This window comes from Sphaerulina musiva, assembly GCF_000320565.1.
Source record: "Sphaerulina musiva SO2202 unplaced genomic scaffold SEPMUscaffold_1, whole genome shotgun sequence".
NCBI classification, from domain to species: Eukaryota; Fungi; Ascomycota; class Dothideomycetes; order Mycosphaerellales; family Mycosphaerellaceae; genus Sphaerulina; species Sphaerulina musiva.
The window spans coordinates 2,459,296-2,481,379 of record NW_016017383.1 but is presented as its reverse complement, the minus strand read 5'-3'; the positions used below and the strand labels follow the sequence as shown (position 1 = coordinate 2,481,379).

Here is a 22,084-nt window from a genome sequence, read left to right as displayed (position 1 = left end):
AAGCGTATCGGAGGCGTCAGATTCTCGGTCTCACTCTCGCGTGGCGGGCGACCTGATAAGCACAATTTCCAAGTTCCAGCTGCTGAGAGGTGTGACGTGTTTCGGTCATTTTAGGTCAGGTATGTACCTGTATGTACCTGTATCACCACCACAAAAGCATTTGAAGTTTCATGATCGTTCTTGTACGGTGGAGGTAGGAGGTAGCGACTGTTGCAGATCACCGGTTTGTACCTGCTTCAAACGATATTGCATTAACCCGGTCACGTAGAGCGGACCTGACTGCGGCCAGCTGTCGGTAAGTAGGAGGTACCTACCTACATGAAGGTACCTTATAGAGGAGAAGACAAAGGAGGAGGTCAGGTAGGTATGTCAGGTACCTTTGGAAGCCATGTGCACCATGCAACTTGCAGTTGCGCAACTGCTTACTCTTGAATAGGTTATTACCTACCTACCTAGGTATTGTTATCATAACAGCCCAAGGTCACGCACATACCTCCTAGACTACCTGGTAGGTAAGGTATATTAGGTACATACCTTATACAGTCGGTCCGGTACATGTACCTACCTACCTAGGTAGGTACACCTCCAAATTCATCATCTATCGCAATAGCGGGCAACTTTCCAATACCTTGTCCATTAATGCCTTCTTATTACTATCACGTGCCGGTACTGCCCTACCTACCTATCTACATGTATACCTTATACCTTACTTGCACGGCTCAAGTGAGGTCATAAGGTAGATTTCGGACAGTCGTCTCCCGAGGAACTGCGATGACTCTCTGTTGTTATTGGGGGAGTTTCTTGGTTTTTGTGGTTCTCGTCAAAACTTCGTAAGGTGAAACACGTGGATGTTTCTTATTGAGATGAAAAGTGTGAAAGGGTCCCGTCTCACCCATGTTTGACTCGGGTACCTACCTACCCTACCTACATTTTTTGCTGGTAGGTATACCGACATACAATGTATACAATACAGTTACAGCGTTGTTTGTTCCGTTTTGCAACTTAGCATATCCATGGATGGCTGGCTCAGGTAGGTACCTATACCTACAGTACCTTAGGCATGTATCACTCATACAGGGAAGCTGGTGAGCTCACTGGAATTTCGGAATTGGCTTGAATACGATATACGCCATTTGAGAACCATATCATAGTAATAGGCAGCCCGAGTACCTTACTGCAAGACTTGCATCAATCGGTAGTCGCACAAAACAAAGCGACACCCTTGTGGATAACCCCATGTCAACGCCCTTCTTGTGGCCCGCCGCCCCCACACGGCATTCCATATCATGCTTGCAAGCATTGATGGATGCTCAGATATCTTTTTTTGCTTCTTAATCTGACATTTTCACGCCAAACTCGGAATAAAAGTGGTTCATCTTGTGCTTCTCTGCAGACTTTTTGCCAGTCACTGGATCATAGGTCGAACAGCCAAATGTGGCAGCATTTGGAGGCTGGCGGCACTCGTTAGCCATCCATGTGTAGTAGATAGATACCTAATCACACACTTCCGTCTCCATCCGTCCGCGACAGTCGTCGCAAAGAACACGAGCCTGCGTTTGCACGAGACAATGAAAACTTACAGTGTAGAGATGCAAGCTGACGGCAAAGTCGTTTTCACCCAGACTATTGCCAACCGAGTGCAGACCGAGACGATCAGAAATATAAGTGACTTGATCTCGGGTATATGTTGTCTTTTTCTTCACCGGCAGCTCTGAGGAGGCGGTCGTTGTCGATGTCGATTGAGCAGAGGGGTCGCGACGGCTATGACAGCACTTGTGGCCGGTAGAACTACCTGAGCTCGGTGCATCATTATCAACCTCCATCGTGGGTGGTGTGCATGTTGCTTCACAAGGATATCCATAGAGCGTTTCGGTCAAAGAGCCCTTCAGTATCTTCATTACACAATGCGCATCTGCATGGTCGTGGACGGGAGAAGTTTGGTCTTCACCTGGTGTCCACACAAGGACCTATACAGACACATGGGGGTCAGCCAGTTCATCATTGTGATCACATGCAGTCAAAGTTGCTTAACATAGGTAGGTTTATTCCATTGATGTTCTCGCCAGTCCGGACGGTGGTTGACTTTTGGCTTGGCGATGAAATGGCGTGCTCAGCGCCATGCCGCATTGGGAGAGCGTGCAGATGGCAAGGCATTCTTTCTGGTTTTGCAACCTCCTCCTCTCCTCTTCATCTACTTACCAGAAGATTTCCTAGATGGTTTCCTGCTGAGACCAGATTCCTGGTGTATTTTTTCTGTGCATCTGCGAATGCGTACTGCGACCACTCGGACTCGTCGGAGGTGTAAGCCTCCATCGCCGCCATCAGAGCATCGATGTCGACCTCTTCACTACGGATCCTCTCGCCGGTACCCAGGATGCTTTCGATCTTCTCCACGAGGCTGCCGAAGCCATCAAGAGGGTTTTGGGGCTCCGGAGAGCCCGAGTCTCTGGCAGAGTCGTGAAGCGAAGCTGCCTTTGCAGACCCCGCACTGCTTGGAGATCGGACTACCGTGGTCGACATTCTCGATGGCTACGAGGGTTTACTGGTGATGGAGAGCGTGATGGGAGATATCGCGGAAGGCCGACGTGCTGGTGATATGGCGTGACAATTCTCTTGGGTGTGAGCGACAGTTACTGGTGTGTACGGTGTGCGTGCACCACGCTATCTGCTGCTTCGGTGGGTTGTAAGGCGCGCAAGCCAAACCCTTCCGGGCCCAACCGATAACGCTGCTCTTTTCCACGAATTGTACTGGGTACTGGCGGGCATGTGAGCACCTCAGCGAAATGGCCCGCTTAGACCCGGTCAGTGGCTACACCGCCGTGCTGTTGGAGATCGACTGTGCCACGCAATTTTCTTCAGTAGGTACGCATGGTTAATTGCCTACATGGACACGCCACAGGGCAACCCTCACGGCCGACGAGCCGATGAGCGTGCAATGCAATAGCCACTATCTGCGCTTTTTGGGGGTGCGAATGCGCAGGTGCAATAATAGTAAGGTAGCAGTTCATACGAAGGCCCCGGCAGCTTGCCATTTGGAGCACTTGAGCCGGCGTCTGCCAGGCAAGGGGCCAATGGAGTCAACCTACCTGGGGCAACTTCTACATAATATATATATTATTCATGCTCATTGTAGTCCCGAGCATTGAGCCATACTACCTTACATGTGCTTCACATGTACAAGGGCGTGCGTGTGGCCTATGATGCAACTGCTCTGTCTGGGAGCTGTGGTGGTACCTTATCCAATGATTGTGCCAATTTTTTCTTATCCCACTTGTTTTAGCCTTTTGCACGTGATAGCGCCTTCGCCCCCGCCAAAATGCCGTCACTTTCCACTTCCGAATTTGTGACTTGCACTTGCCTTGTGCACGGGAAGGTACACTGCTTCCGCCAGACGACGTGCGCGATCAGCCGCCCTTCACGAACATCAGCATTTCAGTGCCTCAGGTAACCGCCAAAACACGCCCATCACACCACCCCCCATAGCCCATCATGGCGACCACCATCGACAAGATCAAGGCGATTGAGGAGGAGATGGCCAAGACGCAAAAAAACAAGGCCACATCGTTTCACTTGGGACAACTGAAGGCGAAGCTCGCCAAGCTGAAGAAGGAACTGCTTACGCCAACGAGCAGCGGTGGTGGAGGTGGTGTAGGCTTCGACGTTGCCCGTACTGGAGTGGCCTCCGTGGGCTTCATCGGGTTCCCTTCGGTGGGCAAGTCGACGCTGATGTCGAGGCTGACGGGACAGCACTCCGAGGCCGCGGCATACGAATTCACAACGCTCACCACTGTGCCCGGTCAAGTGGTATACAATGGAGCCAAGATTCAGATTCTCGATCTTCCCGGTATCATCCAGGGGGCAAAGGACGGAAAAGGAAGAGGTAGGCAAGTCATTGCAGTCGCCAAGACGTGCCATCTGATATTCATCGTCCTGGACGTCAACAAACCACTTACGGACAAGCGCATCATCGAGAGTGAACTCGAAGGATTCGGTATCCGCATAAACAAGCAGCCGCCGAACATCAAGATCACCAAAAAGGACAAGGGCGGCATTTCCATCACAACCACCCAGACTTTGACATCTATCACAAACGAAGAAGTCAAAGCCGTGCTGAACGAGTACAAGATGGCTAATTGCGATGTGGCCATCCGATGTGATGCTACTGTTGATGATCTGATCGACGTGATCGAAGCAAAGAGTCGGGCGTACATTCCTGTCATCTATGCACTCAACAAGATCGATGCAATCTCCATCGAAGAACTGGATTTACTATACAGAATCCCCAATGCCTGTCCTATTTCTTCAGAACACGGCTGGAACATTGATGAACTTTTGGAGCAAATGTGGGAAAAGCTCAATCTAGTCCGAGTGTATACCAAACCAAAGGGTAAAATGCCCGACTATACTGCGCCAGTCGTTCTCCGAAGTACAGCTTGTACCGTGGAAGACTTCTGTAACGCGATCCACAAGACCATCGTGGATCAATTCCGGATAGCCATCGTCTACGGTCGCAGTGTCAAACATCAGCCCCAACGCGTCGGACTCAGCCATGAGCTGGGCGACGAAGATATCATCACAATCATCAAGAAGTGATCAAAATATGAGCGCGGGACCAGTACGCCTGCATACAAGGGATGAGATTCTGAGGACGGCTACAGCTTGGTATTCAATGCGACATTCGCTGCTTGTTGGCAATGGACCCATCGCGAATATGCCCCTGAAGTTGTACACGAAAAAGGATCGCGAAACGATCTATGGGTTTTGGCGACCACGATTACATGGTGGAAATGGATTGCAGAGGCACACATTCCAGTACCATTGGTTCCCCGACTCGTATGGACAACCTCTGGTCTTCATCTCGACCATGCCCAACTCCCTATTCAGCGATGCCTTCGTCCAAGCCTGGTCGCAGTTATCAACATCATCCTGAGGCAGTGAACTGGTCGAGCAGCATGCTCACACGTCGACGTGTCATCGATATATAGCGGCCGAGAGCGACGGACACGAGATAGACGTAGATGTCCGAGTCTGCTAGCAGCGCATGCGGTCTGTCCAGTCAGGAAGACTGTCTCATCAGCCTCTTAAACGGCAGCATCTTCAGGTAGCTCAGCAGTCTCCTCCCTAAGGGGAGCCCGAATCAATGCTGTAACGTTGCGGGTGAGTGCCTCATCCGTGATGTTTAGCTCTGTCATTATGCAATGTCGCAGACAAAGCTAGTGTACACACACCATTTCACAAAGCCTGCTACAACGTACGCTGGTCAATATCATGACCCGAATTAGTTTCACAGTTCTTGCGTCTCGTGAAGCCTTTTGGAGGTCATTGAGAACGGCGCGTAGTATCTCGCTGTATGAACGATCCGGGAATACAAGTAGTGCAAATATTTGTGGTGCAAGAGTGTGAACGGAGCCCAAGCATGATGGTCGATACTTTTATCCGAACTTGGATGTCGCGGTCGAAGCTATCATCTTGTTCATGTCGAAGACTTTACAGATGTATCAGAATATCATCCAATATTTTAGTGTAACATACAGCTGGGTCGGGTCCTATTGTTCGCAGGTCAGCGGCTCGCAAAGTTGGAGCTCATAGTGCTGTTGGATGAAGTAAAAATCGACATTGAAGCCTACAACATGCAATATCTCTCTCCTCATGTCTGAGCATCTCGCCTGATCCAGGGCTGTACACGCTATCATTGTCTATTTCTTCGCTTTTGGTGCAATCATGAGCTCTGGCCTGACGACCTCATCAAACTTCTCCTCGGACAGTGCCTTCAGTTCCATGGCACTTTCCTTGAGCGAGATGCCTTTCTTGTGGGCATTCTTGGCGACCTTTGAAGCCATATCGTAACCAATGACTGGATTCAGGCAGGTGACCAGCATCAGACTCTCCTTCATAATGGTGGAGATTCTCTCTTCGTTGGCCTCGAGGCCATCTACCAGGTGCTCGCGGAAACTGTTCATGCCATCGGCAAGAAGACGAGAGGAATGAAGAAGGTTGCGAATCATCACTGGCTTGAATACGTTGAGCTCGAAATTACCTTGCGAGCCGGCGAAAGTGGTAGCGGCCTGGTTGCCGAACACTTGACAGCACAGCATGGTTAAGCTTTCGCATTGAGTAGGATTGACCTTGCCAGGCATGATCGATGAACCTGGCTCGTTCTCTGGTAGGTTCAGCTCACCGAGACCACAGCGTGGGCCAGAGCCGAGGAATCGAATATCTTGGGCGATCTTGAAGAGCGATGAGGCAAGAGTGTTGAGCTGACCGTGAGCTTCTACAATGGCGTCGTGCGCGGCGAGAGCCTCGAACTTGTTTGGTGCGGTGTAGAACTGGTGTCCAGTGATCTTGGTCACCTCAGCAGCAATGTCTTCTGCGAAGCCCTCAAAAGTGTTCAGCCCAGTGCCCACAGCGGTGCCTCCCTGAGCCAGCAGCCTTAGACGTGGCAGCGAGGACTCTACTCGGGCAATGCCGTACTCTAGCTGAGTAACGTAGCCCGAGAACTCTTGGCCGAGAGTCAGAGGAGTGGCATCCTGCAAGTGTGTTCGTCCAATCTTGATGATTTGACCGAATTGCTCCGCTTTGGCAGCCAGAGCATCCTTCAAGGCCCTGAGAGCAGGGAGCAGCGACTCTTCAAAGTCCAGCACAGCTGCAATGTGCATGACGGTGGGAAAGGTGTCATTGGACGATGCAGACATGTTCACATGGTCGTTGGGGTGCACCGGCTTCTTGCTGCCCATGGTGCCGCCCAAGATCTCGATGGCACGGTTGGAGATGACTTCGTTGGCATTCATATTGGACTGCGTGCCAGAACCCGTCTGCCATACGACCAGAGGGAAGTGGTCCTCCAGCTTCAGCGATGCCACCTCGCTGGCGGCCTGCTGGATGGCCTTGCCCAGGGTGGGGTCCAGGCCAAACTTCATATTCACCGTGGCCGCAGCGCCCTTGAGCACTCCAAAAGCACGCACGATGGGCGGCGGCATGCGGTCCTGGGGCTGGTTGATCTTGAAGTTCCCAAGCGACCGCTGCGTCTGCGCGCCCCAATATTTGTCGTCGGGCACTTCGAGCTCGCCGAAGGCGTCGCTTTCGATGCGGCCCATCCTAGCGGAGCTAGCGAATGTTCGTGTCTGTGTCTGTATCGATGGCGGCGATGGGAGCGGTGCTGTCGAGGATACGGCGGCGGCGGCGGCGGAGGGAGTCGATGGGAGCTGGAGGAGGAGCGGCCGACATGCACTGGTAGTTGGTCCTGTCCTTGTGCATCTGCTGCTGCTGCCGCTGCTTCTCACCACCGAGGAGCTTAAGCTCCTTCTTGCGGGGCCATTGGGCCGTAGTGCACTGGCTGTGGCAGACGCACGAGGAAGCACCGTTCGGAACATGGCTAATATGAGTAAGAAGTGCACATGTGCTATATGCAGCTCACTACATGTACTAGGTTAGGTAAGGTAGGTCGGTCCAGTGCTGAAGATGCAGGAATCATCAAAAATTACATCTATTATGCTCCTCGGGAGATATCGGACACCCACCGACTTCCGTAGTACGAACCATTCCCGCCGAATCTACTGTACCTCCTACCTCCTAAGGGCAGCTCACATGCTGACTCATCAACCCAATAACCATAACGGGCCCTAGACTCGGCGGACCATTTCGTCTATGGGACCCACCTCCTCACCACCCCACCACCTCACTACCTCAGGTTACCTCCTACTACCTGACCTTACCTCCTACTCCATCACCAGTTCACCACCACCTCCTCCTCACGGTGCTCTCGCGGGTGTCAACGGCATATGGAAGCTCATGTTGCCGTCATGGCATGATGACGACTGCATTCTTCTGCTACCTACATGTACCTCCTACTGCTGCCGGATTAGACCCTGCCACTTATGCCTCCTCTAGCTGTCATGGTCACTACATTCCATTGCCTCGCATGGCTTCCGACCCTGTTCCGGTCTCGTGTGCACGCAACGACAGACCAAAGCTACCTGACCTATGCATTGATGGAAGCGCTACTTCTCTGCACACTGGAGTCAGCCATGGCCTCGCAGATCATGTTCCCGACTTTCTGCCTCCTTCACTTACTGTCTCCCAGTCCGAGTGCATTCTTGGCCTGGCCAGTGTAGCTCTCGGCGCCGTCGGTAGCCTTCTGGGTAGTGGACTTCTGCTCCTCTTATGTATGTATCAGTAGGAGGTACTCTACACGTACAGGACCAGTGCCTGTCACGCAGTGCCCTCACCTGGCTGGATACTGCCTGCGATCGAGTCGCTAGCACCTTTCGCCTTGTCGCCGATCGACTCAACAGTAGACTTCTGGCTGTCTGGCTTCATCGTGGAAGAAGCCTTGTCGGTCGTGCTTTGACGAAGTGCGTCGGACATGTTTGTGGTGGATGAGCGGGATTGAGTTGTGTTTGTTGCGAGATGATGTGGTTAGGTATGGTTAGAAGACGGAAGGAATTGAGGGCAGCACGTTCAGGTATTATATGTCCATGTCCTGGATCCGTGACAACCTGGCATGGCAAGTACCTGTAAGCTACTACCTATGGCATCACATCTCTCTTGTGGCGCCTGAAGACATGCATGTGCTCATACCTTAGGATGCAGATGCAGCGGTACGGCAGGATGCTCAGGTTTTCAAGAGGACGATATGTGGACGACCCCATCTCCAAGCTCGACTCATTGGCTGCCACAGCGAGCAAAGATATCAGCAGGCACTCCACTTGCATCCTGCTTTTGCAAACTTCTTGAAACTGCTCGTTCCACGGACGGTATTCTCGCGTCACAGTGATGCCATTTTCTCGCTCTCTCTGCTTTCTCGCTCTCTCTCTCTCTCTCTCCCTCTCCCTCTCCCTCTCTCTGTCTTCACATGATCGAGTTGCAGGGTGCGACGTGACCCGCAGTTCTTGGACGACCACAAGACCAAGGCACCATGCTGTTCTGCATCGGGACGTACAGCCCAAAGGGCATGTTGGCTGTACAAAATGCTGTACACAAGGAAAACTCCGAACGACAGACGTCAATTGCTCCTCGCTGTGCGCTTGTGTCATGTGGTCGAGACTGTATAGCTAAATGCTGTGCACTCGCGTTGGTCACGCAGCTCAGCAGGGCCGTAGCAAGCGACTCGCTTCACTGGTCGCTGGGAACCTCAGGGCACTCTTGCCGGCCGGTAATGTCGATTGCATCCATCGAGCTGCGGCCGTACGTATCGCACTGAAATTTTCAAGAACCAGACCATAGCCCAGCTGTTCCTGTGCCAACGCAGGAGCGTGTGGCGATGCAGACTCCGTTCTGGTTATTGGTTGTGCATCTACCATACTCATATTGCGCTGAGGATTTGCCATAACACTGCAGAGACGCCGGTGCGAGGGAAGTTCAAGTCAGGAGCATCTTGCTTGCTACCGCAATCGACACTGAGAATGTTTCGGGTCAGTACAACCCTCTAGTAAAGTACCTGAGGTATGCTCCATTTATGCCGTTCTAGATCTCAAAAAAGAGACGCTAATCTGCCATTCCAGTCGGAGACTGCTATGGGTCCGTCGTGATAAACAAGGTTGGTCTTCCTCAAGTAAACGTGGTACAGCGTGGCATAGAAGGCTCGATGTGCTTTTGTGCCATTGGCTGCGACTGATCGTCTGAGACTTCCCAACCAACACAACTCCTATCCACACAGGTATACCGATGTTGCAGAGCTATATCAGCTGCCCACTGCCCGATGCCAAGTGTCGCTCGTTGGTTACGAGGGGGAGGAGAACGCCTGCGATGTTTATAGGGCAACCAGCGTAATTCTGACGCGCTTTCACTTCGAATTTGACTGGCTTCGCATTGCGGCGCGGGCGCTTCGTTATCGTGTACACATCTGTATACCCGAAGATGTAACTGGGTCCGGATCCTTGCTCGTTTAAGAGTAGGAAAGTACATGTAGCAGCTTCGGTAGTCACAACTCCAGACAACTCCCGGTCGGCGGCCTATCCAATCCGCACTTCTCGGACCTTCACTGGTCCTGGCAGTGTACAGCAACCCCTTGCCCACAGCAACCTGATCAGAGAGCGCTCTGGGTTCCAACAATATGTCATAACGAACGAAACCTGCTTCGAACATCGTGGTCAATCTGTTGGCCAGTATTGGAACCTCAGCACCTCAAGACCAGATTTTAGGTAGCAATGGAAATCTCTGGTGAGTTCAAGGGACAAAGGTCATGACATATTTGACCGACAGTTCGCGATCAAGTTTGAATGGAGTGAAAACACAGAGCAAGGCGAATGGATGCTACTGGAGACCGCGAGGGCCAAGAACGTGAAGAGTGGTCAGATTGGAGACCCATCAAATGCTTTGCACTATTACGTCTCAGGCACTAATCTTCACAGAGCCATACATACAGGTGCTGGACGATTCTCACGGCATGGAGAAGCATGAGCGAGACCGAGCGGCCTTGCAACGCTCGCCTGCTGAACTCTCAGAGGACAACCAAAAACTTGGGTTCGACGATTTGACGTTGAATTGCGTGGTCACGTCACCCCTGGGGCAGGCCCTCGACACATTCGACACGCCAAAGCAAATGCTGACAGTCTTGCGGGACGTGATACATGCGTTTGCGATCGTTGTACCTGGAAGGAGACATCCTCCATCGGGACGTCAGCCCGCAGAACATCGTGATCGTGCGACGTGGCTCAGACAATGCATCGACTGCTACTGGTATACTCATTGATCTCAATCTCGCACTTGACCTCTCGCAGCCACCCGAGTAGCACGATCTGATCGGCTCAGAAGGGTTCATAGCAATTGGCATTCTGAATGGACACAATCACACTTGCCGCCACGGTCTCGAATCAGTATTCTACGTCTTCTTGTGGATAGCCATATGCCACGACGGCCAAGATTCGATGCGCATTCCTGATGGAAGTCAACTTCATAAGTGGAATGGGCACGGAATGGTCCGCGATGCTGAAAAGCAAGCGCGCGGACATGCACCCGGAGTGTTTCTCGATTTTTGTGGAGAAAGAGTTTAGGGAAGCTTTCCAGCCATAGTTGCCACTGGCGTATCGGCTACATGCTCTACTCTTTCTCTCTCGAGGACCAAACAAGCGGTTCATTGAAACTGATGATACGGACACTGGGACCCGACAGCTGTACGATGGTATAAGTGAAGTATATGCGCAGGCTAGCATGAAGCATCCTCCCGCCAAGAGTTATCGAGTGGATACGGTACGGATTTGACTGTACCTTAGGGTAACAATTGCAGGATCATTGGGAACCGGAGGTGGGAAACAGACTGCGGCGAAGTAGCCAGATAATTTCTACAGTGCCTCCTCAGGGGAATCCGTTGTCTGGCGCAGAGTCGAACGTAAAGCAATTTGAAGCCTTCGGCAGCCGCTGCTCGCTTGGACTTCCTGATGGCGTCCGTAGAAGAGCTGTGGCCAATTCTTGCTCGGAAGCTTGCTCGGAAGCTTGCTCGGAAGCTTGCTCGGCCGTCGCGTAGTGAGCCGCTTACAGGCGAGGCTGAATGCTAGGAGGTATCGAACCTAGCATGTAGGTATGTGCTCTATTCGCATCGGCCGCCCGAGAGCATCTGGACATGCAACGAACTTGACAAGGGCTCTTTCTTCCCACCGATCGAGTTATTCTTGGCTCGCAGCGTCCTCTTCTATCGACCGTCGTCTGCGTGCACGATACTAGAGAGTCGTGTTGATACTGGATCGTCTGTTGTGTAATGCTCTGAGCTGGACTCAAGATTATAGCAGAGTAATACGGCTGTCGCGGAGCAACGTCAATGATGTGCCGATTTCTCAGCACAAAACGTCGTGCGTCGAAAATGAAGGCTCCCTTAGTAAGGTCAAGTAGTTGGTAGTTGGCAGGCTTGATCTGGCTGTAGAGTAGATGAATGAGCGTTGACCTCTAGTACGAGTGAATTCAATCAATAGGAGGTACCTAAGGTAGGTACCTTTAGAGAGGTGGAGGTCCTTGGGACAGTGACAGGTTCTGTCGTTTCAGGACTATTAGAACTAGGTAGAATCCAGTAAGTACCTTGCTTCGCCAGTTCCCACTACCGGCTTGGCTGGTTCCAGCAGGCGCAGCTGAGGCGCTTATGTACCTTAGTTCGATTGTGCGCGAGGCGAGGCGTCAGTTGGCGCTGTCTCCACCAACATCACCGACAGACAGCTGACACCTCACTGCCACCATCCATCCATGCTCTCGTGTCCTCTTTTCCACTTGCTGTGGTGACATTCATTGTAGCCACCACCACCACCGCCGCCGTCGTCGCCATCGTTATTGTCGTGGGCGGTGTTGCTTGTTCTCGACAGACGCGCTTGGCGCTTCCCCCATCCGCCTCAGCAGAGCAGGTCAGCACAGCCGAGTGCAGCACTTACCAGCCAGCACCGCAGTTCGCGTGCCGCCTGAAGACCACCCACCACACAGACAGAGCACTCATCACCCATCGCACATTGCACATTTACGCTTCCCACACCTCGTAGCACGCTTTGCCCACGAGACACGACACGAGACGCGACACCACACCACACGTCACGACACCAGCACGACATCATCCTACGACGAGACGAGTCCAGTCGACAGACGGCAAGACGAGGGACACCACACCACTCCCCCTCCCACATGGCCTCGCCGGCACCGCTGGTGCGCCCGCCGATTCCTGGGGCGGGCCGTGGGAATGGGAGCGGGATAGGGAACAATAATGCCACCACCACCACCCCCAGACCGCCTCGACTGGGCCTGGCCATTCCCGCCTCGCCGAATCAGCGACCCGTCAACAGCGCTGCTGCACCGCCGCCGCCCCTCATGATGTCCACGGCCTCATCCTCGGAGCATTCGGCTCTGCCATCGCTTGGACTGCACATTCCCCCTCGAGCCCACCCTCCCAAGCTGTCGTTGGCCACCCCCATGGGTACTGCGCACACCCCGCAAGAGCACCCCGCCCAGAGCAAACGTAGACTCCCCCCGCTCCAGATCGCTTCCGGACTGTCTGCCACTGGCGGTGGTGGCGGCAGCAGCGACGAGTCGACTCACAGTAGGACCAACAGCTTCGGTGCCAACACGACGCAGAATGGCTCCGTCTCGACCACCTCCTCCTACTCAGCTTTGAATTTCGTGGAAATGCTGCGCAGTGATGGTGACCCACAGTCGGCCTCGGGCTCGTTGTACAGCAGTAGTTCCGCCCACTCAGCTGGCGTGGGCATGGAACGAGAAGGCAGCACGCAGGCCTTGCCAGACCTAGAGAAGCTCAGCTTGGAAAAGGGACGCCCCTTGGATGTGGAAGATCTTGACGACTCCGGCTGGAAGGCGGCCAAGAAGGAGGGCAGGCTTGTGGAGCTGGGGAGTCTAGGTGAAGGCGCGGGCGGTGCAGTGACGAGGTGCATCCTCAAAGGCGGCAAGACTGTCTTTGCCCTGAAGATCATCACAACAGATCCGAATCCGGACGTCAAGAAGCAGATTGTGCGAGAATTGTCATTCAACAAGTCTTGTGCCTCTGAACACATTTGCCAATACTACGGCGCCTTCATGGACGACACAAGCGGCACAATAGGTATCAGTATGGAGTTTTGCGAAGGTGGCTCTCTGGACAGCATATACCGAGAAGTCAAGAAGCTCGGCGGCAGGACGGGCGAAAAGGTGCTCGGGAAGGTGGCCGAGGGCGTGCTTAATGGATTGACATATCTGCATGGGCACCGTATCATTCATCGCGACATCAAGCCGTCCAACATTCTGCTGACCCGGCAAGGCCAAGTCAAGCTATGCGACTTTGGCGTCAGCGGCGAATTTGGCACCAAGGGCGATGCCAACACGTTTATAGGAACGAGCTACTATATGGCGCCGGAACGCATCACGGGGCAAAGCTATACCATCACGAGTGACGTGTGGAGCCTGGGTGTCACGCTGCTGGAGGTAGCACAACATCGCTTTCCCTTTCCTGCGGATGGCACGGAAATGAATCCTCGAGCTGGACTCATCGATTTGCTGACATATATTGTGCGACAACCTATACCCAAACTAAAGGATGAGCCGGAGAATAAACTTAGATGGAGCGACAACTTCAAATACTTTATTGAATGTTGGTAAGTACTGATTGATATACATGAGTCGGAGTGATGATTTATGTCATCAATACCACCCACACGTGATGCAATCTGCTAGCAGCTACTAATAGTCTCTGGTGGTACTCTAGTCTCGAAAAAGATGCGAACCGTAGAGCGACGCCGTGGCACATCACCAAACATCCGTGGATGGTGGAGATGAAGCAGAAACGGGTGGATATGACACAATTTTTACGGACGGTATGGGACTGGCAAGACTAGGGGGGTACAATAGCAAAGAAAACACACACACATACACTCTCTTTCTCGCCAGCTCGAATCGAGACCAGATGGCACTGAAGTGTCTCTTTGGAGTGGACGATACAGCACGAGATGAATGGACCATGGGAGTTGCACAAGCAAAAAGACGTGTACGGTCACGTGTGAGGCTGGAACGGTATCTGCACTACTGATGATTATGATCATGGAGACAGGCCCACCCCCAGAGAGAGAGAGGGAGAGAGAGAAATCACAAAAGGGCTTGACCATATCAAAAGCTATTCCACCAAAGACGTTGCACTTCCTGTACCATGTCGACCAACAGCGCACTCGAACAGCAATGTCATCGTTCAGTAGTAGTCTTTTTCTTCACTGTCGCCCAGTCGGGACCATGCTCGTATCTGCGTCCGTGAGGGTTTACGAGCAAGGGAATGTTGACGAAGTGGCGTCTGGTGCCTCGAACGGCCCTGTCTGTCCCTCGGAACCGTCACCACGTCCGGATATTCTTCAGCAAGCATAGTGAACTGATCGGGCTGGAGGGCCATGGGGCGCTGGACGGGTTCTGCAAGTTTCTGGATGTATTTCCGCAGAGCGGGGAAGACGGCGGTAAAGATGACACTGACGACAAAGATGGGCACTGCGATATAGACAAACCAGATGACGGGCCATGTGATTGTTGTGAAGCCAAATATGCTTGCGACCAGACTCAAAGGGATGAAGAGGGTTGCCACGCCGGAGAGAAAGGCAGAGTTGTCGCTTTGCATAGCATTGGTGATGTTGAATTCGAGCTCGATCAGATTGTTGAAGCCTGCGAAGAACAATCAGACGTGCCATTCTTGACGATAGCGATTGGACGAGGAGTACCGAGCACGTACGTTCCTTGAGTCCATCCAGGGTTGATTCAAATTGGTCGAGGTCTTCGACAGCATCATCCATGTCATTCCACAAGGGATCTTTCCGTTGCTCGGGGGGCACTTCGATTTGGAGCCTTTGCAGCTTCTTGAAGGAGCGCGTGTGAAAATGTAGGTATTCCTTCATCTCATAGATCCGATCCACTTCTCGATGCATTCTGCGGGTCCTGGCTTTCACGGGTAGATGTCGGCCATGACTGTTGATTTCTGCCTCATCGAGCCGGGCGAGAACTTCTCCGATGATGTTCTGCCAGTCGGAGCACAGATAGTACAGGCGACTGAAGGTCCAGCAAATACCTTCCTCGTCTTCTCGGGGCTGGTCGAAATCGTTGTCCCGCCACAGGTACTCAAACAGAAGCTTGGTGACAATGCGCTCTGACACGGGGCTTGGCTTGGTGAATACGATCGTCACTGAAATGTTGCGGTCGACTGTGGTGATGGCCGTTATGTGAGTATCATAAGCAACATGTCCCCATCATATATGCCTTGATGGGAGGCTTTCGTGAGGCAACACCGTCATCATCATCAACAACAACAACAACAACATCAACATCACTCACGCTTGCATGCACCTTTAGCACAGAACCACACTCCCGTCCGCAGTCGAAAGTCGGCCATGTTGGGCAGATCATTGTCGTGCATCATCGGAGGCTCCAAATTGACACTCCAATAGTAGACGTGGGGCACGTTCATCTGATCGATGATAAAGGTCCACGGCACCCAGCGGCCGCGCTGGGAGGCTTTCTCGGGGAACTGCATGGTATGCGCATACTGCACGGCTCGATCGAGGTCGGCAATATCGGACCAGTGGTCTTCGATGCACGTGTGCAGCACTTGACCCAGCCAGGGCTGGTAGCCATTGACGGCGATGATCAAGGGGTCGTGCGGGTGCAGCCGCACCTGGTCGTGCACGACTCTGGAAAACGAGGCAGCGTCGGCCGGGCCGTGGAGCGCGACTTCCTCATATTTGATCTTGCTCCGTCGATGGCCCACGCGACAGGCGATGGGGACGCGGCTGTCCCCGTCCAGCGCGGGGCGTCTGCGAAGAGGTCGGCGTCGGTGCCCCATTCGATCGCTCATCTCCGACGTGGACAGCGACGGCGGCGTGTAGTTTGGTGCTTCAACTGGTTCTTGGCCTCAGTAGAGGATGAGTAGAAGACTCAGCTAAGGTCAGGTAGTGTAGAAGTGAGGTGAGGTAGTGTAAGGCTAAGGAAGTAGGTCAGGTAAGGTAGTTGGAAAGAGGAGATGGTGGCCCATCGTAGGTATCTTGTAGGTGGTCGTGCCTGCCATTCCGGGCTGAGACAGAGTGTCTGGTGGCAGCTTCCCCATCCCGATCAGCAGGAAAGAAGCAGGAAGGAAGGAAGCAGCAAGAGGCAGCCAGCAGTCGCCGTCTTCACATCAGAAGGAGAAAAGCTGAAGGGAAGTTGGAAGCTTGAAGTCAGCAGGACGCATCACGCATCACGCTCGCCACCCTTACCGCCTTACGGCCTTAGCAGCTCAGGTACAGCTACGGGGAAGCAGTAGTAGGTACCGGACTCTCCTCCTTCCCAAGTGGTCCCGCAGAAAGCATCCATCGCAGAGAGTCGACAGAGATGTAGTCTCCCTTAGTGCCTTAATAGTCTAGTAGGTAGTAGGTAGTGCACAGTAGTACGTTGAATAACAGTAGTAAATTACAAACGGCAACTCCGGACTCGGGCTGATCATTGATGAAAGGGGCGGCCCCCCCCCGGATCATGCTACCAATAAGAAAAAACGTGCTCAACTGGGACCCACCCGCCCAAAAGAAACGTGCTCACTGCTCAGGCTAAAATACATAATGTACTCAGTACCTGTATATATAATCCAGGATTCCAGGATGGTATATTCTAAACCTACCTGGACCTGGGACCTGTACCCTTCAACCTGTTGCTATCTGAGTTCGTGAGGCTCGAGCACACCTGGCAACTCCTCCCACTGGAAAAAGACTTACTTGCAAGATACACGACCTTTTTGGCACTCCGACACATCTGAAGACTGAAGATACCTACCGCAACTACGTCGCCTACCGCAACCAAGCAAGATCGTACTTCCTCTACCTTAATAGACTACAAGCGACCCAAGCCACCATGGACATGGACCACTCCTCCATGTCGTCCGACTCGGGATCATCATCATCATCCACCATGTCCTCCATGTCTTCCATGACCCACTCCATGTCCATGGTCTTCACCACCGACCACAGCACCGCCCTCTACGCCTCCGCATGGACGCCCCGAACCACCGGCGCATACGCCGGAACCTGCATCTTCCTCATTGTCCTCGGCATCATCAGTCGACTTCTCCTCGCCTTTCGCCAGGTGCTCGAGGCCAAGTGGCATGACAAAGCCGTCAATCGCCGATATGTCGTGGCTGCCGGAGAAGCAGGCCAACTCGACAACAACAACAACAACAACAACAATAATGCGACTTCACCGACAGCAGCAGCAGACGAGAAGAGCGACTACGCGACGCTGACAACGAGAGGACTGGATGAGAATGTCCGAGTGCTGCGAACGCCCCGGCAGCACACTTCATTGCCCGCCTGGAGATTCTCGACCGACCTCCCCCGAGCTTGTATATTTACCGTGCAGGCTTTCGTGGGCTATTTACTGTGAGTGGCTTGTTTTTCCCTTTTTTTTGGTTTTCGAACCCGTCTTGTGACGCCAAAGGAAACCAAAACACTAACGTGATTACCTCTATTTCCTTTTTGCTTTTCCACAAAGCATGTTGGCAGTCATGACGCTGAACGTGGGATATTTCATGTCTTCGCTCGCTGGCTTGTTTCTCGGCGAATTGGCTGTCGGGCGTTACAACATTATGGACGATGGACACCACTAGTATCTGGTACACAATGGATGTACTCGTCTCCCATACGTACTGTACAACTGTTGCCACGAGCGCTTTTACTCATTACATCTATCCATTACTTCCACCTCTCCATTCACAACCGAGCCCATCTTTTACGTCATTCGCTTCATGCGCATCAATCGCTCGTGAATCACTGTAATGTAGTGAGGCTGTGTTCTCCTCTGTGCGCAGCTTCCAATAATGATGGCTCTGTCAGTGTGCAGTGTCGTTTGATGCTGCTCTTTACATCATAGGCTCTTTCATTCGTCCATTTGCAACCCACAGATATCTGTCCCAAAGACGCTATCGATCCACGCGCAGATTTTCCAATACAGACTCGCCATTTCCCAATCAAAGTTGCCATTCTCTAATCGAGGCACAGCACCGCCAATAATCTCTCCTGTGCCCAGCCAACTCGTCCAGCTAGCCTTGGGCTGTTTGGGCGCCAGTGCGAGTTCCGGCGACCGAGGCACCAAACGCACGCTGCCTTCGATGAGGCGACTCGGCCGATGCTGCACCACCGGCGCACCCTGGTGCGGCTGGAAGCTGGAAGTCTGCGCGGGCACAGGCGTCGTCACTGGTGCCGTATCGTGAGACTGGTCACGAGAACCATGTTGCATGGTGGAACTGCTCGTCGGCGACACCTGCATCAATGAGGCATTGCTCCACGGCAGACCCGCGCCACCTCTCCCACTGCCGCTTGGTGCTGCTTCTGTGGCATATGTAGCCGTGGCACTCGTGATTGTTCGGCTGCTCCCACTGGGACTTCCTTCTTCCAAAATCGGTTCATTGGTCTTCAGCGAGCGTGGCAGCACTTCACTCGTCAGCTGCGCTCCCGCTTGGGTCGCGTGTATGGCCTCGTCTCTGGCAGGACCTCTGCCCAAAAAGTAATCGGCATACACCAAGAAGCCCTTGATCGTGTGTGGACTCCTGGCGATGGCCAGCTCGGCCGCCTGTCTGCTGTCGAATGTGATCTTGATCCAGCAACTGCCCCCCTTGTACGCATTCTTCTTCTTCAACGCCGCGCGCGAAAGGCTCCGTTGAGCAGCTTGTCTTGCCTTGGACACGTCGTATCGTGTGCCAAGCGGGTTGCGTTCGTAGTCCTCGAGGATGATGCCGTTTGATACGCGCTCGTAGAAATCGATCGCTGCCCATTGGAGCTCCTCGCCAAAGCCGTACAAGATGACTTCGGTGGGCTCACTTTCGCCGTCGATGGGCGCGGCGGGCGCTCGTATGCTTTCGCCAGTCGACGGATGTATGCTCGCGTTGTCTTTGGTGTTGGGATTGACTCTTCTCAGAGAGCCGAATACGGCATCCTCGGCAGCCAGCTGCTCCTGTCGCTGCCGCGCATCTTCACCCTGTCGAGGTGCAGCAGTGGTGCTACGAGACCGGCTGTTGGCCCGTCTCCCAGCGCGCATGCTCTTTCCAAAAGGCCCTTTTTCCATCGGTGTACTGCGATCACTCTCCACCTGGATGGGCCCGCTATAGTCGTATCCCCATGGCAGTTTGCGCCCAGCCGAGTCGAGGGCGCGTTCGGATTCGGGCACGGCGTGGATTTGCATCCCCGGCGGTCGATGCTGCGCATACGCTTGATACATTTTTACGTCTTGGTAGAGGGAAGTCGAATCGGGGGGGTGCAATGAAGACTCGCTCGTGTCGTAAATGCAACAGGTGCGCACTAGCTGAAGATAGCGAATGAAAGAGTGACCAAAGGCAAGAAGCGGTGTTAGGAGGTTAGAAGACGAAAAGTGCGGTGATGTTGGATGTCGGTTGAGTCGTGTAACTCGTGTTGCAGCGAGTGTTTTCAGACAAGCGACCAATTAATGGACGTTGCCCGGCCAGGCGATCTGCATGTGAAGACCCACCGAAGTCTACGCGCTCAGCGCTGCTTCCTGCATCGCCATCCTCGCAACTCGTCGCTACATGCATTTTATCGTTACTCTTCTCATTTGTGCTCGAGAGCCAAGCAAGATGCGAAGCCACTTCTCGAAGTAATACGCAGTCCGCCATCTGCTCAGGTATCCAGCACTCTGCGTCTCTTGACGAAGGTACATGTATGTAGTTCTTGCCACCTGATTGTTACTGGCGAATAATTCACTCTTGTCACTCTTCCCAAGAACAATCTATCAATCAAAGCCGGCACGACAATCATGTTCATAAGAGCAAAATAGTTGAGAGTGGACGTAGAAGCTCTAGGTATCATGTCTTGGATCTATGTCCAAGTTGTCGCGAGAATGGATGGCATTTGCATAGACTAATGTATACCTACCTTCAAGTATACAATGTAGCTGGGGCAAAGAAAACACAATTGATGCCCTCCAGGATGCCTGCCGCAGACATGCGCAGCAGAGTACCTCCAAAAAAAACATAGTCAGGTCGGTAGCTACAGGTATGTAGGTACCTGAGTTTCGACAATAGCCACAGGTTGGGAAAGGAAAAAACCAGTTATTTCACATATTTTACCAAACTCGAGGTCTTTTCTTCTCCCAAAATTCAATTCACTATGCTTGAGGCTGACGAGGCAATAAGCTCCAATACAGACCTAGTAGGACAAGTCAAGTATGGCATACCTGGTACACTTGTCGCACTCAACAATAGTTATAATGCGAATGAGGAGTGAAGTGCGAATGAGGCTGGCCTTGGTGTATTCGCAAGATGGGGGGAACTTCACTGTGTTTAGTATGATACCTTCCTGTGCGCGCTACCTGGCTTCGACTTCACCTCTCACTTACAACGCGACACAGCAGGTCACGGGCGGACAGCAAGGGAGGTTCTACAAGACGAGAAAATCGAGGATAGCTTGCACAAGCACAAGCCAGGTCTGACGAACAGATAAACAGCGATGGGAGTTCTTGTAGTTCTCGTGGGAATCTGAAATTTTGGCAGGCCACTCAATGCTTAATGTACAGCAGCGCCCAGACCACTCTGCAAGCATCGAGGCTGCCCGCTAGAACCGGAGCGCACTTTTCGTAGTGTATCGAGAAGTCGTGAATGTCGTGCGCATCTTTGGCTTACTCGACGTCGTTCTTGCCCTCAAAGTTTTCACCCTCGACAAGATCTGGTATCTCATCATCGTCATCCTCCTTCGACGCCTCACCCTCACCACCCTTCTGCAAGCTCTGGTAGCTCTCGGCGAGCTTACGGAGAGAAGCTAATGAGTCTGGGCCGAGCTGGTTGAGAATGCCTGGCACGAGCTCGGTGAGCTCTTTGTCCTCGCCGTTGCCATAGATGGCGAAGGTGTTGGATGGGACGGATGCGTGCACTATGTTTTGGTCAATCTGTAGCCCTCCCTGCACTCTAGCTGCCCGACGTGATCAGACTCACCCTTTGGCGCGGAAAAGTGGATGACGTTGCCGTCGGACTTGAACATGTTCACTTCCTCAATGGCTTGAATGGGCTGAACGTTCATTTTCTTCAGGACAGTCTGAAGCTTCTTGTCATCGGCGCCGGAGCTCTTGTGAACCTTCTTGACCTTTCTTCTCGGGGTGCCTTTGCCTCTGTAACCGCATGTACGTCAGAATCTACTCGGTCCATGTCTGTTCGTTCTTCAAGTCGTGCGTGGAGGTGCAGGTGGGAGGAGGGAAGCGCGGAGACGCAGAGCGATCGGGACGGTGTAGTAGTGGAGAAGCTGCTTACCCTGAGAGTTGGTCAGTTGAGCTCAGGTCGTGTGCAGAACGAGCGCGCAGATGCGGCTCCGGAGAGTCATACCAATGCGCACTGAGGCTTGCATCTTTGCAAGCTTGTCCATATCCATGGCTGCGGTGGGTGGACTGCTGTCGCGGCGAAGGCCTCGACGAGCGGATGAGTGAGCGGGTGGAATTGACTAGAAGGAACTGTCTCAATGCTGTTGTTTATGCCAGCACTTTCCTCGACAGACAGATAGCGGGCTGAGATGCAGCGGATGGTGGTCGACTAGACGTTTTGAGCCGTGTGGACGAAGGAAAGCCTTGGCGCACAAATAAAAAAGCATTCACACCTCAACCTCACTTGACCACACGTCGCTTCTCTGCGCTTCATGAG

General features: G+C 53.0%; 10 protein-coding genes across 10 annotated transcripts; 4 read left to right on the top strand and 6 right to left on the bottom strand.

Annotated features, from left to right (window-relative positions):
- Positions 1 to 1,095: 1,095 nt before the first annotated feature.
- SEPMUDRAFT_146144 (cysteine dioxygenase type I) lies at positions 1,096 to 3,093 on the bottom strand. Its single transcript, XM_016903477.1, has 3 exons — positions 2,200 to 3,093; positions 1,581 to 1,967; positions 1,096 to 1,451 (listed from the first exon to the last, which is right to left on the bottom strand). Exons 1-3 carry the CDS (start codon positions 2,518 to 2,520, stop codon positions 1,332 to 1,334), a joined length of 828 nt encoding a protein of 275 aa, XP_016765157.1. The 5' UTR covers positions 2,521 to 3,093; the 3' UTR covers positions 1,096 to 1,331.
- Positions 3,094 to 3,366: 273 nt separating this feature from the next.
- SEPMUDRAFT_146143 (fumarate hydratase) lies at positions 3,367 to 7,442 on the bottom strand. Its single transcript, XM_016903476.1, has one exon. It carries the CDS (start codon positions 7,368 to 7,370, stop codon positions 5,697 to 5,699), a length of 1,674 nt encoding a protein of 557 aa, XP_016765156.1. The 5' UTR covers positions 7,371 to 7,442; the 3' UTR covers positions 3,367 to 5,696.
- SEPMUDRAFT_76874 (GTP binding protein) lies at positions 3,367 to 7,442 on the top strand. The gene has a single exon (XM_016910152.1). It carries the CDS (start codon positions 3,490 to 3,492, stop codon positions 4,591 to 4,593), a length of 1,104 nt encoding a protein of 367 aa, XP_016765155.1. The 5' UTR covers positions 3,367 to 3,489; the 3' UTR covers positions 4,594 to 7,442.
- Positions 7,443 to 7,782: 340 nt separating this feature from the next.
- On the bottom strand, positions 7,783 to 8,643 carry SEPMUDRAFT_146142 (HSP9_HSP12-domain-containing protein). Its single transcript, XM_016903475.1, has 4 exons — positions 8,590 to 8,643; positions 8,226 to 8,513; positions 8,071 to 8,157; positions 7,783 to 8,005 (listed from the first exon to the last, which is right to left on the bottom strand). The coding sequence occupies exons 2-4, from the start codon at positions 8,362 to 8,364 to the stop codon at positions 7,998 to 8,000; spliced, it is 234 nt and encodes a 77-aa protein (XP_016765154.1). The 5' UTR covers positions 8,365 to 8,513; positions 8,590 to 8,643; the 3' UTR covers positions 7,783 to 7,997.
- Positions 8,644 to 10,145: 1,502 nt separating this feature from the next.
- SEPMUDRAFT_129866 (uncharacterized protein) lies at positions 10,146 to 11,260 on the top strand (the record flags this gene model as incomplete). The annotated part of the gene is made up of 4 exons (XM_016902316.1): positions 10,146 to 10,158; positions 10,235 to 10,288; positions 10,350 to 10,640; positions 10,750 to 11,260. 4 exons carry the CDS (start codon positions 10,146 to 10,148, stop codon positions 10,989 to 10,991), a joined length of 600 nt encoding a protein of 199 aa, XP_016765153.1. The 3' UTR covers positions 10,992 to 11,260.
- A 940-nt stretch (positions 11,261 to 12,200) lies between these two features.
- Positions 12,201 to 16,284, top strand: SEPMUDRAFT_146140 (kinase-like protein). The gene is made up of 2 exons (XM_016903474.1): positions 12,201 to 14,051; positions 14,162 to 16,284. Exons 1-2 carry the CDS (start codon positions 12,595 to 12,597, stop codon positions 14,289 to 14,291), a joined length of 1,587 nt encoding a protein of 528 aa, XP_016765152.1. The 5' UTR covers positions 12,201 to 12,594; the 3' UTR covers positions 14,292 to 16,284.
- Positions 12,201 to 16,773, bottom strand: SEPMUDRAFT_153101 (uncharacterized protein; the record flags this gene model as incomplete). The annotated part of the gene is made up of 5 exons (XM_016907499.1): positions 12,201 to 14,051; positions 14,162 to 15,096; positions 15,164 to 15,628; positions 15,760 to 16,238; positions 16,685 to 16,773. 4 exons carry the CDS (start codon positions 16,771 to 16,773, stop codon positions 14,639 to 14,641), a joined length of 1,491 nt encoding a protein of 496 aa, XP_016765151.1. The 3' UTR covers positions 12,201 to 14,051; positions 14,162 to 14,638.
- Positions 16,774 to 17,084: 311 nt separating this feature from the next.
- On the bottom strand, positions 17,085 to 19,821 carry SEPMUDRAFT_122452 (uncharacterized protein). The gene is made up of 2 exons (XM_016901770.1): positions 17,941 to 19,821; positions 17,085 to 17,828 (listed from the first exon to the last, which is right to left on the bottom strand). The coding sequence occupies exon 1, from the start codon at positions 19,660 to 19,662 to the stop codon at positions 18,325 to 18,327; it is 1,338 nt and encodes a 445-aa protein (XP_016765149.1). The 5' UTR covers positions 19,663 to 19,821; the 3' UTR covers positions 17,085 to 17,828; positions 17,941 to 18,324.
- SEPMUDRAFT_22546 (uncharacterized protein) lies at positions 17,371 to 18,055 on the top strand (the record flags this gene model as incomplete). Its single annotated transcript, XM_016908357.2, has 2 exons — positions 17,371 to 17,828; positions 17,941 to 18,055. The coding sequence occupies 2 exons, from the start codon at positions 17,371 to 17,373 to the stop codon at positions 18,053 to 18,055; spliced, it is 573 nt and encodes a 190-aa protein (XP_016765150.1).
- Positions 19,822 to 20,908: 1,087 nt separating the features above from the next.
- On the bottom strand, positions 20,909 to 21,954 carry SEPMUDRAFT_146137 (nascent polypeptide-associated complex subunit). Its single transcript, XM_016903473.1, has 3 exons — positions 21,773 to 21,954; positions 21,389 to 21,562; positions 20,909 to 21,326 (listed from the first exon to the last, which is right to left on the bottom strand). The coding sequence occupies exons 1-3, from the start codon at positions 21,816 to 21,818 to the stop codon at positions 21,076 to 21,078; spliced, it is 471 nt and encodes a 156-aa protein (XP_016765148.1). The 5' UTR covers positions 21,819 to 21,954; the 3' UTR covers positions 20,909 to 21,075.
- Between the last annotated feature and the right edge of the window lie 130 nt (positions 21,955 to 22,084).

Bases quoted from the DNA above. Each gene is read 5' to 3' on its own strand.
- SEPMUDRAFT_146144 (XM_016903477.1), bottom strand. From the start codon at position 2,520: ATGTCGACCACGGTAGTCCGATCTCCAAGCAGTGCGGGGTCTGCAAAG. The intron at 1,968-2,199 runs GTAAGTAGATGA...GTGTCTGTATAG, and splicing joins ACCATCTAGGAAATCTTCTG to GTCCTTGTGTGGACACCAGG. The intron at 1,452-1,580 runs GTAAGTTTTCAT...GAGTGCCGCCAG, and splicing joins TCAGCTTGCATCTCTACACT to CCTCCAAATGCTGCCACATT.
- SEPMUDRAFT_76874 (XM_016910152.1), top strand. From the start codon at position 3,490: ATGGCGACCACCATCGACAAGATCAAGGCGATTGAGGAGGAGATGGCC.
- SEPMUDRAFT_146143 (XM_016903476.1), bottom strand. From the start codon at position 7,370: ATGTTCCGAACGGTGCTTCCTCGTGCGTCTGCCACAGCCAGTGCACTA.
- SEPMUDRAFT_146142 (XM_016903475.1), bottom strand. From the start codon at position 8,364: ATGTCCGACGCACTTCGTCAAAGCACGACCGACAAGGCTTCTTCCACG. The intron at 8,158-8,225 runs GTGAGGGCACTG...TACATACATAAG, and splicing joins CGCAGGCAGTATCCAGCCAG to AGGAGCAGAAGTCCACTACC.
- SEPMUDRAFT_146140 (XM_016903474.1), top strand. From the start codon at position 12,595: ATGGCCTCGCCGGCACCGCTGGTGCGCCCGCCGATTCCTGGGGCGGGC. The intron at 14,052-14,161 runs GTAAGTACTGAT...GTGGTACTCTAG, and splicing joins AAATACTTTATTGAATGTTG to TCTCGAAAAAGATGCGAACC.
- SEPMUDRAFT_122452 (XM_016901770.1), bottom strand. From the start codon at position 19,662: ATGTATCAAGCGTATGCGCAGCATCGACCGCCGGGGATGCAAATCCAC.
- SEPMUDRAFT_146137 (XM_016903473.1), bottom strand. From the start codon at position 21,818: ATGGATATGGACAAGCTTGCAAAGATGCAAGCCTCAGTGCGCATTG. The intron at 21,563-21,772 runs GTATGACTCTCC...CATGCGGTTACA, and splicing joins GCAAGCCTCAGTGCGCATTG to GAGGCAAAGGCACCCCGAGA. The intron at 21,327-21,388 runs GTGAGTCTGATC...ACCAAAACATAG, and splicing joins CCACTTTTCCGCGCCAAAGG to TGCACGCATCCGTCCCATCC.